The sequence below is a fragment of the Trypanosoma theileri genome (genome assembly GCF_002087225.1).
Source record: "Trypanosoma theileri isolate Edinburgh chromosome Unknown TM35_Tth_14_V1, whole genome shotgun sequence".
NCBI lineage: Eukaryota > Euglenozoa > Kinetoplastea > Trypanosomatida > Trypanosomatidae > Trypanosoma > Trypanosoma theileri.
In genome coordinates this window covers 551,089-564,139 of record NW_021639856.1, presented here as the reverse complement: position 1 = coordinate 564,139, position 13,051 = coordinate 551,089, and the positions used below count along the sequence as shown (strand labels likewise).

The following is a 13,051-nucleotide window of genomic DNA, read 5'->3' as shown; positions in this document are numbered from 1 at the left end:
AATAGAAAAGGGTATTCTTTTTCTTTTTTTTCCCTCGTATTCCTTGCAATCATATCCATCATGTTCCCAAGGTCCACCACCAAAGAGGAACACCCAATAACAAAAATAAATGCTCACCCACCCACTCCAAACACACACCAACAACATTGTCAATCAAGTAGCCCAATTATCCAATAACGACAGAACACATTAACACAGCATTGGAGTTCCTTACACTAACGTCTCTTTAAAGGCATCAAAGGGAAACAGCCAACAATACACAACCAAATTCTTGAGTGGACACCGACCCTCTGAACAAAATCCATCAGAGTCGTTGACTTTGAAGAACTTGAACAACATTGGAGATATTGATTTTTTGCTTTTTTAATGTATTATACCTCTTCAAACGATGTAATAAGAATAACTACAAACTGTTTCATCTACAAGAAGAAATAAGAGAAACCAAAGAAAAATATATATATATATATATATATATATATATATGTAAGCCACTACCATAACACACTAACAACAACAAAAATTGCACGGGTTCTCAGGGAAACATCAGAGAACCATTGGGTACTGCTCGAGAAGAAAACAAAAGCATAGAGAGAGTTAAATACATACATACGTACATATATATTTATATTTGTATATATATATATATATAATTACGTATGTATAATTACAATGACATTTTGGATTCTTTATCGTCACTACGGCCAATTAAAAAACCTCGTTATATCCTCCACAAATACGGTTGAGGTTGTTCCAACATATGGAAAAACTCTTTGATGTTAAACAATAATAATACGTTCGGTTACAATTTTTACCGAAAAAAAAAACTTTAGCCAGATAAAAAAATACGTGAAACATAAAATGCCTTACAAGAAAAAATATAAAAAAAAAACCACTCTTCCAACTGTTCAGGGTCTTTTTTTTTCTATCGGTCTTCAGAGGAAAACAAAAACCTCAAATATGCAAGAGATCAGTATTGTACGTTAATATGGGGCACTGCTTTAACATCATTTGTGCGTATTCTTGCACTTTCTTGATCATTTCATCGTCCCTCACCCACACATCAACAGGAATGATACCATTGAAAGGTTCATCGAATGAACCCGGACCAGCATTATCCGTGTTCCACTTGTTAAAAGCATATATTCGCATCGCCTTTAACTCGAACGCGCGACGAAACCATAATGCGGTGGGCGTCATTGTGAAACGAGCAGCACGTAAGTTTAAATTGGAAATATGCACAAATGTTCCATAATTCGTAACATATTTTTTAAATCCAAGTAGGCGACGACGCACATCGTAGTCAATATCCTCAACATAAGATGGGTAAAAGTTTTCGTCAAAGAATCCTACACTGCTAATCGCCAATCGTGTCAATATGACGGACGTAAAGCAACTTTCCTTTAAATTCATACAAAAAAGTCCGTAATGTTCGGAGAATGCATTTGCCCGTTCCTTTGCGGGTGCGTAGCGTATTCTGTCTGGCAGCAGAGCTGATGTTGAGAGACTACTGTTTCCGTGTGGTGAGCGTAGCACTTTGGCCCGCCTCCCGGCCGGTGCGTGTCCACTCGGTTCACGTTGCACCTCCGCTTCCAGCTGGTCGATGCGAGCGGCGTCTTTCTGTGTGCGTGTGTGCACTTCTTGCAGCAGTCGCGGCAGCAGATCTGGCGAGAAGGTCACGTCGCTGTTTGTGATGAACACAAACGGCACTTCCTCGCGCGGGCGGGAGAGGGCGAGGCGGAGGCCCACGTTGACCGCCCCGCTGTACCCAATGTTCTCCGCGTGGTGCCGCACCACCAGCCGGCCGCTCCAGCCGTACGCGTCGAGCAGCGACTGCAGGAACGCCGACAGCTGCGGCTCCTCCCCGTTCTGCACCAGCACCAGTAGCCGCACCGGCACGGTGATGTTGCACATGAGCTCGCGGAAGTCCGGCAGGTCGAGCATGAGCGGCACCACCATCATCGGCAGCACGCCGGGGCCGCTGTTGTTCCCAACCCAACGCGACTCCGCGTCCACCAGCAGACGTTCACCGACACAGCGAAGGTAGTGGTTGGGTCTCACGGAAGGCGGGGGCTCACTGAGAGGTCGGCTCGTCAAATCACTCTCTACAACAGTGATTTGAAGTAAGAGTACCAACAGTAGCATTAACAAGAGAATCCCAAACACAATAATAATAGTTAAGGACTTCTTCAGCGGAAAAAGCATGATTTGCGTCCCAAGAAGAGAGACGGATATTTTTCGCTTCATATTCTTATAGTAATGATATAGGAAGCAAGAAATTCTTTAGATAACGTTTTGAAGAAAAAACAAAACGTACAGAAGGGAGAAACGATCCACTAAATACAGAGCAATGGGTGTGCAGAGGGACTACTACAGGTAATACGTTTCGGACATACAGTAAAAGAACAACCATCAATATCAGCACTGTATTCATATCAAGAAATATTTAGTCACCTGCCAACGAAAACTACCATTCCACCCCACCCCCTAAAAAAAAAAAAAAAAATCTTTTTCTGCAAAATGAATAAGAAAAAAAAACAGCATAAACTCAATAACAAGATAAGAATAGTCGAATACGTTAGTTTCTTTTTTTTTTTTTTTTTTTTTACCTGCATTTTTTTTTTTTTTTTTTGAAGAGACAGATGAAAAGGAAGAATAAAAACATTCTGCGTTCTCTGCATTAGTTTTATTAATGGATATCTAAAAAAAAAAAAAACTACCTCTAACAGCAAATCCGAGATGACTAATCAATGTGCCTAACTATTTAGTGGTGACGAAAAGAAGGTGTTCAAAGTGCCCTTTTAAAATGCTTCTCATGCGAGGGCGGGGAAGATGAAGATAACATATAATTTTTGAAAGTTACATTTTTACATGAAAACCATGTAGGCATAATTGAGAAAAGATAATATTGTGTATTTTCTTACCCAACACCTTGAAGTAGATCAAACCCTTCCGAAATATTTCAAAAAGGATAAAGACTCAGCAAATAACGATTCAAAAAGAAAATTTCGTAACCAGTGACCCTACGTAAAAATAAAAAATCTTACACCTCAATCTTGCTTCTTAAAGCGGAGTTGCGGACACTCACAGCAGTACCATAGTAAGAAGTTGTAGTCGAAAAGAATCATATTATCCTCATAACACCGAGCTGGCTATATCATTTTTAAAGAAAAACTTCAGTGGTGGTTGGAACGTTAAACGCTCTCCTTTTTTGACACATCTTGCTGTCTGTAACACCCAATATGTCGCATCTGAAGACCTCCTTTGAAGGCCTTGTTTAACATATAAAAGCGAATTCTTCTTTAAAAGAGTACGGGTACCTTCTGCAGTTGATCTCTGCAATGTAAGATTTCCTTTATTAATCCCTTCCGTAACAGCAACATCCACCATGGGAATTACTGCTAATATGGGCCCATCTCTTTGCACACACATCCCATCTTTTGACAAACGAAATGAATGAAAAAGTGTGTAATTAAGCATTAAACGAAATATATCAAGTGGTGGTGTAAGATTATGCTGTGAAAGCGAACGCAAAAATTCTGCCGTAGTAGAATCCTCTGTGTGATCCATGGGAACTTGTAAAACTTGTTGTATTTGCCACGTTGACCACATTGAGCATTTCCGGCAGGCATTGAAGGAGAAACAAAGTGAGAGAAAGAATACATCTAACAGGTGCTGTTTTTTCAAGGAAGTGAGAATAGCAAGACAAGTTTCTGGAGTTGGCATAAATCCCTCAATGTCATCATCGTGCACACTACCAACTGTCCAAACAGAAGTATCTGGTACAACTACCAATGGAAACGCAGAAGGAATATCTGAAGAAGTGCTAAGTGTCATGATCGGCGAACCATTGCAAGACTGCTGGCAGCAAAGGGATGAAGAAACACCTATTCCAAGAGTTTTAAGACATCTAACAAGTACTCTATTTTCTAGTGTAAATTCTAAAAGTTTATCAAATCTTCTAACTGGCGTTGTTTTCATTAAAAATTGTTCTTCACGAAAAGAAGGCGCTATAAAAAAAAAAAAAAAAAGGGTTCTCCAAGTATATAGCATAGATACTCTATTCAACCAAAAAACATAACTTATAGTCTATATATTATATTTATATATTAATATCATGATTTCTTTGTTTCTTTGCCTTTAATCGATTATTATTGTTGTCCGACAAAATCCAACGAAAGTCTTATACTTATACCCATGCCTTGGAGTTCCTGTAAGAGTAGTTTAAACGCATAGGGCACATTAACATGAGACACTGTATTCTTCGTATTACAATATGGACAGTATCCACAATATCCCAAAAACCCACATGACCGACATGTGTCAACAGTAAACAAATCCGAGCTAAGAAGTAGCCGTTCGTTCAAAAGATTTGACGCCCCATAACCTACCATACAGTCTCTCTCCATTTCACCAACACGGAGACCACCGCTTCTGGACCTACCTTCTGTTGGTTGCCTAGTTAACATTGAACGAGGCCCGGTAGCACGTGCGTGCATTTTATCTGTTACCATGTGTTTAAGACGTTGATAATATATGGGTCCGAAAAAAACATATGCTTGCATCATTTCACCTGTAATACCTGAGTAAAAAACATCCTTACCGTGATAATTGAAGCCATGCTTCAATAATTCGATCCCCATATCTTCTGCTTTATTACCACCAAACGCCGTACCGTCACCAAATATTCCTGTTAGAGCACTTACCTTTGAACTTACCAATTCTAATAATTTTCCAACTGTCATTCGACTTGGAAAACCATGGGGATTCATAATCATATCAGGGGTTATGCCTTTCTCATTAAAAGGCATATTAACACCATCCGTTATAAGCCCAACAACTCCCTTCTGACCATGTCTTGAAGAAAATTTATCCCCTGGCTCTGGAATACGAACTTCTCTTGTAACAACTTTAATTTTCTGCTCCACATCCATCGAACGCTCTGAATCCCCTGGTGGAGTTATTATCACATGGTCAACTACAGCAGGCTGAGGATACTTATACACTAACGGATTCGGCCTTGGATCAGATGATGTCACTGGAGTATACTTGTTTACCAAAATATCAAATTGACGAACAATCGCACCTTTACTGGCAATTCCATCACTGTTAAGTGCTTTACACTTTCCAAAATTAGAATCAGGTGGAAGGATAACATCATATTCTCCGTTTGGTAGGCGTTCCATGTCTACTTCGTGTTTTCTGAGAACAACACAACGACCATACCCACGGTCAAGGGCACAACGGTTGTATACCTGTGCATCCTCAATATCATATCCACTGTAGCTCATAACACATACCATTGCATTTATACCTGCACCTAATTTTTCGTAATTAGTTAGATTCATTGCTTTTGTTCGACAAAGTGGACGCTGTGGATAGGCACCTAACATAAGAACAGTGTCAGAGCGTATATACTGATTATAAGCAATAGTTCCCAACGCTTGTTTACCCATAGCAGATTGAAAAGTGTTTCGTGCAGATTGATTGTGATGTGGGTATGGAATAATACCTGCAACTACTCCCAAAAGAGAAAGCGGCTCAATTTCTAAATGTGTTGTGTATTTTTCAATATCTTTAGGATATACGGCAATAAGACAGTCATTAGCCTCATTAACATCAATAAATTCTACCAATCCTTCTGCTAAAAAATCATTAATTGTGCATTTCCCAGAAGATAAATGATCAAGGTGAGTCGAAGTAACTGCAGGTTTTGCATTATTAACAATAATGTACAACCTAACAATCCTACCACCATCACAACCTATTTGAACACTTTTTTGTCGATCATTTGTGGCGATAGAAACGTGAGGATGCAGACGCCCTGATCTTCGTAATGCACGTACACCACGACATAAGCGATTGGGGTAACGATGAATACCTATTAGTATTCCATTTAAGAAAACAGTATAATATGACAAGAATTCCATAGGGGTGATACAGTCTGCTTCCTCTACTCCAAGGTTGTGAGCGGCTGATCGTACAAATGAATCATCCATATCTAATGTCACTTGACTGAGATTTGCAAAATTTTTAACAAGACCACAACTTTCTCCCTCTGGTGTATCACATGGACAAACCATTCCCCATTGACTTGGTTGTAACGAACGTGGACCACTAATCTTTCGACTCTTTTCAAAAGAAGATGCTAAACGGGTCATCATACCAATACAAGCTATGTATGATAAACGCGAGAGAACCTGAGTGATGCCTTGACGACTCATATTAAATCGTTTTAACTCCCATCTACCGCTACTTATTGCAACACGCATTCCATTTTGAATAACTTCCATCTTACTTTCCATAAGTTGTTTCACATTAAACGGTTTAATAGTATCCTTCTTTGAAATTTGATGATCCATAGCTGTTTTCACCACACGATTAAACTGTTTTAAAAGATCCTCAAATAGTAAGCCCATAAGTGTTCCTGTTGTTTCAAAACGTTTATTACCGTAAAAATCACGCTCATCAAGCAAGGAAGAGTCCACACTAGCTTCAATCATACGTCTTACCATAAAACAAACATAAAGTGCCTTGTGGCGAAAATTCCAATCACGCTGAATTTCTCCTTCTCTTATATGGCACAATAATACGTTACCAAGAAATTCTGCGGCATTGTCTGCCTTTGATTTTTGTATATGTCTTTGTTGTGCATCATCAACTTCCCATGTAGTTTCTTTACGTCTTTCTCCAATAAATTGTAAGGCGTCATCTTGTGTTTTTACTCCTAAAGCTGCGGCTTGTTCAAAACAAGCAAATAATACACTTTGAAAGGCCGGTGTTGTTCCAATGTGTTGTGCAATTTGTTGGTCACTTTCCATTCCCAGAGCTTTTAGCATAATTACAATGGGAATATCCTCCTTGAAAGATCGGTGGACCATAACAATGCGTCCCTTCTTAAACATGACTGAACATTTTGAAATTGAATAATGCGTTTTACTTTGAACGTGAGCCACAATATTACCATTGTCATCTGCTTCAATAATAACACGATTTTTGCTTTGCTGTTCTTGCACCAAACACACCTTCTCTACACCTTTAATAACAAAATAACCACCAGGGTCAAGTGGGCACTCTCGCATTGCAATTAGTTCTTCACGACTTTTACCATATAAATTACATGAACTCGATTTTAGCATAATGGGAATTGTGCCTATTTTGATATCCGTCTCCACACAGGATCGTTTTGACCGATCACGGCTGGTGTACTCCACGTCCACAATCATGTCTCCACGATACGTAAGATCACGTGTACGGCACTCATGCGGGGAAACTGATTTTGGCAACTGTCCCTTTCCAATGATTTCGCGTGGCGGACACACACGTATATTAGTGTACCGAATAGAGAAATCAGGATCAATACTACTTTTAATTTCCCGATTAGATTCATTAAGAAGGATCCTTCTTAGCTCCACATTAATCAGATGATCAAATGATGCTATGTGGTGGTTTAACAAACCCTTCATGCTAATAAGTGCTGGGAGAATTGCCAACTTGCGTGCATTGTACGCATCATTATTCTCCACACAAGATGGAACGGACATACAGAGCCTTTTCTCTCTTTTTCTTTCGCTCTCTCTTTCTCTCACTCTCTCTCTTTCTTTTTATCGCTCTCTCTAACAAACACAGAAAGAGAAAAAGAAAAGAAAAGAAAAGAAAAAAAAAGAAGATTTTTAAAAAATGTAAAAGAACATATCATTCAAGAAAACCCATTTTCAGTATTAAAAAAGTACAACTAGAGAGGAAAAGAAAAAGGGAGATCCAATAAAAATGAGGATATAATAAAAACCAAAAAAAAAAAAAAAAATGATAGACACTACCCCAAGAGGTATTATTGCTGATGACCTGTAGTAACATAAAGGCGATATTCTTCCATAATTTGTGTAGCAGCTGCCTCAAAAGTAGTTACTGCATAGCCCGCAGAAGACACATCCATTACCGCCAAACTAAAGTCAGTTGCGTATCTTATGCGTGCAGGTAGAAAAGTCGGTTCAGCTGCAACTAAAATAGAGACCAAGAGAGATATGTACATATCGGCTGTCACATCTCTCATGCAATCTAACTTCTCCATTTCGCACAAAAGCAACTTCAACATAGTCTCCATAACACGCATAAGTGAGAGTACACTAAGTGAAAAACTCTGCAGTACATGCACCAGCTGAATTTCGTCTGAAAATTGTTTTTCAGTAAATTCTTGAAGCACTGGTGGAAGGAAATGCTGAAAACCATACACTTTCTTAAGTGTACGACAAGTATGATTAAATGCGACATTTTCCCGCTCCATCATGTTATCCCAGTGAGGAAGAAGCTTTCTGCTAATTGCTCCAGTCACAATGGTGTGGAAAGCTACTAAAATATCTTCTTTATCTTCTTCCATAAAAGAAGAACCACTCGTAGCAATATCTGTAGCTGTGGTTATAATTTGAAGAACCTTTGCAATAGTTAAATATTCATATCCTGATATACAGACATATGATAGTAACATAATCCCTACTTCCGTTTCCACATAAAGCAATGCAGTGTCTATTTGCTTCCGAATACTCAAGTTATCACTATTAGTCGTTGGTTTATATAAAACCACTTTCTCAAGAAAAGAACGAAGAATATTTTCATCACGTTTATACTGTTGAAGAAGTAAAACTTCTTCACATGTGTTGGGTGTTGATATTTGCCTCCAAAAATGTCGACTACCAAAACCACTCAGCCCAGAAATCGGAACAGAGAGAGCATCGGTGTTGATTAGAGATTTATCAACGAAAAGAACAGAAAATCTGTCATTTATAGCATACCTTTCCTTCCAAAATATGCCAACTTTGAGAGAAAATCCACCTGCACATAGCAGACTAACAGTACCTAAGAAAGACATTTCATGAGTACTGTCACTTTCACCAAAATTATTTCCACGAAAAGGAAACAAATCCACACGTGCAGTATCACCTGCAAACGTTGACATATCATCCAGACTTCGACCGTGTAACAAATGACGGCGTACAATACTTTGTGGTATTCGTCGAATGATACGCTGTTTTGAACCTCGCGTTTGTAAATAAAGTCCAGTAATATAGCGCTCTATTTCACGATTAGGAGGAATAACAAGTATATGTTCATTCCCCTCACATGAACCATTCTCAAAAAGTGTAAGAAGAGAACTCATGTGGTCTATCAACTCACGAAACAAAAATGAACGCTCCCTCAACTCATGAGAAGGAAATAGAGCTTCTTTTTCCATAACTTCAACACCATCTAAATACGTTGTTTTACTCTTTTCGTAATAGAATTAAAAAAAAAAAAAAGAAGAAAAAAAAAAAAAAAGTGGAGAGACATCAGTGCATTATAAAAATGATACAATCGAAGACACACCCACCACCCACCCAAACACAAACAAAACAATAAAAAAGCATTCTTCAAGGAACTCCAAAAATGATTTTAAAAAAAATTGTATCGGAGTGCATTATATTATTATTCGTTTTCTGATTTCTTTTTATGAGGCATTTAACCTCAGAAGTTTTCGTTTAAGCTTGTCTCTAAGAGTTTCCAGTTCGTCATTCTTTTGTTGTAACGAACACAGGGCTTCAAAGAGACATCTCTTTTTCCTACTGGAAGCTTCATCACTATCTCTGTTATCGGTTGTTTCAGTTCTATCATTATCATCATATTTACAATTGCAGTTGTCAGCATTACCGTCAGACTGACGTTGACGCCTACGAGAAACTGATGTCACTTCCGCTGTCTCTGTGATTATATGTTTTTTCACCGCTGCTTCGCCATCAGAGACTGTCACAATAGAGAAGAGTGCGCTGGAAGGATCAAGTGGGTGTTTTGCAAGACCAGCAATGGAACGCGAAGGAGAAAACGGATATGTTGATGGTGGAGAAACAGCATCTTTTGGGACGTAACAGACACTCAACAAACCGTCAGAGAGACGAGGGAACACTTCATTATGTGCTCTTCGTGTTGCGGTATTCCACCACAGCAAAACGCCATTTTCACTTGCAACAATAGCGTATTCTGGCCTAGCAACATCAAACCAAATAAATAAAATGGCTCCACTGTGACCACCCTCAAAGGATTTACGCACAACAACATTATCATCGCGTCTACTCAATGACGTCGGTAGACACGACTGGGATGCATTACCATACAGTGTTACGAAGAAAAGCGATCCAACCGCAGATCCCAAGATCAGAACATCATCATTGGGGGAAGTCTTAACCGATGTTAATGCATCGTCAACTGTTATAACTAGTTGTTGTTGACCTGTAAGAGCATCAAATATACGAGAAGTACGATCAGAAGAAGCCGTCACAACTAAATAACCAGTTTCCATAAAGACACAAGCATTAACTGACAATGTATGACCATTAAAAACAAAACGAGGTGCTGGAATCTTAACACCACGAGACACAAGTGCGGCAAAGAACCAAACCTTGCATACAGAATCTTCAGATGCAGTAACGATAAGTGACTGATCAGAAGAAATGGTAATGTCTGTCACACGTCGGGAGTGTGCTCTAACAAGGTTTATGAGCTCTCCAGAAAGTGTGTTCCATACATAAATATTGCCATTTATGGTTCCTCCAAAAATAAATACGCCGTCATGCGTACACAAAGAACATGTAATGATTTCCGATGTAAAGCTGCGCTGCAACGGCTGCTGAGTACTTGGAGAGAAGAATGACGTACAACCTTTTGACTGGTGCGCAACTATCATCCTTGACGATGAACAGTAGGTTACTGCATGACGCTCCAATTGGGAAGTTGAATACGCCCTGTAAACAGTCTTTGTACCAAGGTCGATAAGTTGTGACTTGCTATCGGAAGCGACAAACAGCATTGTGGTGGATTTGCCCTATCCTATAAAACAATATGACCGATTCAAAGATAAAAAAAAGAATAATCAGAGAAATACAATAAATTAACAAAAAAAAAAAAAAACCATTGACATGAAAGGAGACGTGATCATAGTAAAAAAAAAAAAAAAAAAAAAAATTATTTTTCTGATAGCAGAGGTCATACAATTACCCATTTCATTTTTGATCATGTTTCGTTGTTTTCCTTTTAAAGAACCCTCCGTACAAAAAGCGCTGAAAAGCGCAGAAATCTCCTTTTTTCTTCTCCATCTTCTCTTCCTTTTACAACTTCTTTTCCTCCTTCTGATTCTTAACACCTTTTTCCGATTCACGTCGCGTGTACATATAAAAAGAACCCTCCGTGTAACTCCATTCAACACTCATTGCCTGCCACTTGAAGTCAGTCATAGTGAACTTCTCAAATGCATCTGGGTCACGCAATGCAGCAACAGATCTAGCATGTGGATACAAGTCTTCCATGCACAAAATACGACTTCCCTCTGGTAGTAAACGAAAACGCTCGGAAAGAAAATGATTCACAGGCCGTGGAAGCAGTAAATTCGCAACCCAGACCACTGGAGAGGAGGAAAAGAACTCCTCCCTCTTTACAACGGAACAGAAATCGCCGGTAATGATTTCAACATCTAGAGACTTACCACAACGAGCTTCAAAAATAGGTTGCAGATAGCGCCACGCCTCCCTGGCAACAGTTGCATTACGCTCGTTTATTTCCACTCCAACACAACGAGCTCCAGTCAACAGGGCCACATGAAACAGCACACTCCCATTACCGCATCCTAGATCGTAAAAAACATCCCCCGACTTCACACCAGAGAGACGCACCAGTCGGGCGACAAAGGGTGGGAGAACTGATTTTGCGCATAACTCCCTCTTCCTGTACTGCTGAACCTGCCGCGTTACTGAAAGATTTGAATAGCACTCACGCAACTGATCTTCCACCCACTTGCAATCACACATGTCCGTCACACAGTGCAAACAATTGCTCCCGTTGGGCGTCTTACGAAGTGGCAACCTAAACGGTTCAGCAGGCGTGCCAAAACCACATTCTTCCAACTGCCGCGGCCGTTTAAGACCCGATGTACGGTCCTGATTATTCCGTCGCACATGCCTAAGCATCAGCTATATAAAAAAAAAGATGAAAAAATATATCACAAAAAAGAAAATTTGAAAAAGAAAAAAAAATTATTAAACAAAAAAGAAATTAAGAAAAAACAGAATACACAATATTACTTTCACTGATTGTCACGAAACTCATCAATTAACATTAACATCAATACAACAAAGACAATATGCAGTGATATGTGTTCTTCACAAAGCTTGTGCGAGTATATATGTGTTTCGCGGAAGTAAATATAGAAACTGGAACCAACAGGACACGTAAAACTGTAAAAAGATGAGGGTTAGAAGAGGAGAAAAGAATGAAGCCAAACACTGACGAGGCACAAATGACATCAACCAACACGGAGCCATACCAGCATTCAGCCAGCACCACTAGCACACAGAGAAGGGTATTGACCACACAATAGTAAAATAAAAAAAAAAAAAAATGGAAATATATGCACGGAAAAGAAGCGAATCACACCCCACATCACGTGCCGGCGCCACACATTATTTCTTCGCAAGCACGTGACCAACGCATCGTCCGTAGAGAGAGGAGGTGGGAAAGGAAGAACAATTAGACACTTGATCAACAAAAAAAAAAGGGAGAAAAACAAAAATGTGCACTCCCACCCCAAAAGCCATCGCTCCGTCCGTGACTGTTGCCCTATTATAATCACTTTTTGTTAGGGGGCAACAGCGCACATGGGCGGATGGAACGGTGGTCTTCGCGTGGGAGAGCACCTCCTTTACTCTTTTGCCTCATCATGTTGAGGTGGGGGAATGGCGCATGGGTTTCTCTCGCCAGCCCGCGTGCACTCGGCGCAGCGACGACGATGGGGGAGTAGCAACTCCCCCCGCAGCAACAGACGGTGGCCCCAACGAGCGCCAAAAGGGCACGCGGTCAGCCGAGAGAAATCCTGAACTATCGGTGGCGCCCACACCTGCCACTGACACAACCCCTGCAACCTCACACGGGCTCTTATCCTAGTTAGTATGCAGGTTTGCATTTGGAAAAAAAGATACACTTTCGTTTTACAAAAAGAAGTCATCACAATTTTTACAGTTAGAAGTTATATTTGTTA

General features: G+C 39.8%; 6 protein-coding genes across 6 annotated transcripts; all 6 read right to left on the bottom strand.

The window, feature by feature from the left end:
* Positions 1-951: 951 nt before the first annotated feature.
* On the bottom strand, positions 952-2,202 carry TM35_000143060 (beta galactofuranosyl glycosyltransferase; the record flags this gene model as incomplete). The annotated part of the gene is made up of 1 exon (XM_029025751.1): positions 952-2,202. One exon carries the CDS (start codon positions 2,200-2,202, stop codon positions 952-954), a length of 1,251 nt encoding a protein of 416 aa, XP_028883161.1.
* A 930-nt stretch (positions 2,203-3,132) lies between these two features.
* Positions 3,133-3,978, bottom strand: TM35_000143050 (uncharacterized protein; the record flags this gene model as incomplete). Its single annotated transcript, XM_029025750.1, has 1 exon — positions 3,133-3,978. The coding sequence occupies one exon, from the start codon at positions 3,976-3,978 to the stop codon at positions 3,133-3,135; it is 846 nt and encodes a 281-aa protein (XP_028883160.1).
* A 170-nt stretch (positions 3,979-4,148) lies between these two features.
* TM35_000143040 (putative DNA-directed RNA polymerase III subunit) lies at positions 4,149-7,541 on the bottom strand (the record flags this gene model as incomplete). The annotated part of the gene is made up of 1 exon (XM_029025749.1): positions 4,149-7,541. The coding sequence occupies one exon, from the start codon at positions 7,539-7,541 to the stop codon at positions 4,149-4,151; it is 3,393 nt and encodes a 1,130-aa protein (XP_028883159.1).
* Positions 7,542-7,828: 287 nt separating this feature from the next.
* On the bottom strand, positions 7,829-9,226 carry TM35_000143030 (uncharacterized protein; the record flags this gene model as incomplete). Its single annotated transcript, XM_029025748.1, has 1 exon — positions 7,829-9,226. The coding sequence occupies one exon, from the start codon at positions 9,224-9,226 to the stop codon at positions 7,829-7,831; it is 1,398 nt and encodes a 465-aa protein (XP_028883158.1).
* Positions 9,227-9,478: 252 nt separating this feature from the next.
* Positions 9,479-10,831, bottom strand: TM35_000143020 (WD40 repeat-containing protein; the record flags this gene model as incomplete). Its single annotated transcript, XM_029025747.1, has 1 exon — positions 9,479-10,831. The coding sequence occupies one exon, from the start codon at positions 10,829-10,831 to the stop codon at positions 9,479-9,481; it is 1,353 nt and encodes a 450-aa protein (XP_028883157.1).
* Positions 10,832-11,129: 298 nt separating this feature from the next.
* Positions 11,130-11,984, bottom strand: TM35_000143010 (histone-lysine N-methyltransferase; the record flags this gene model as incomplete). The annotated part of the gene is made up of 1 exon (XM_029025746.1): positions 11,130-11,984. The coding sequence occupies one exon, from the start codon at positions 11,982-11,984 to the stop codon at positions 11,130-11,132; it is 855 nt and encodes a 284-aa protein (XP_028883156.1).
* Between the last annotated feature and the right edge of the window lie 1,067 nt (positions 11,985-13,051).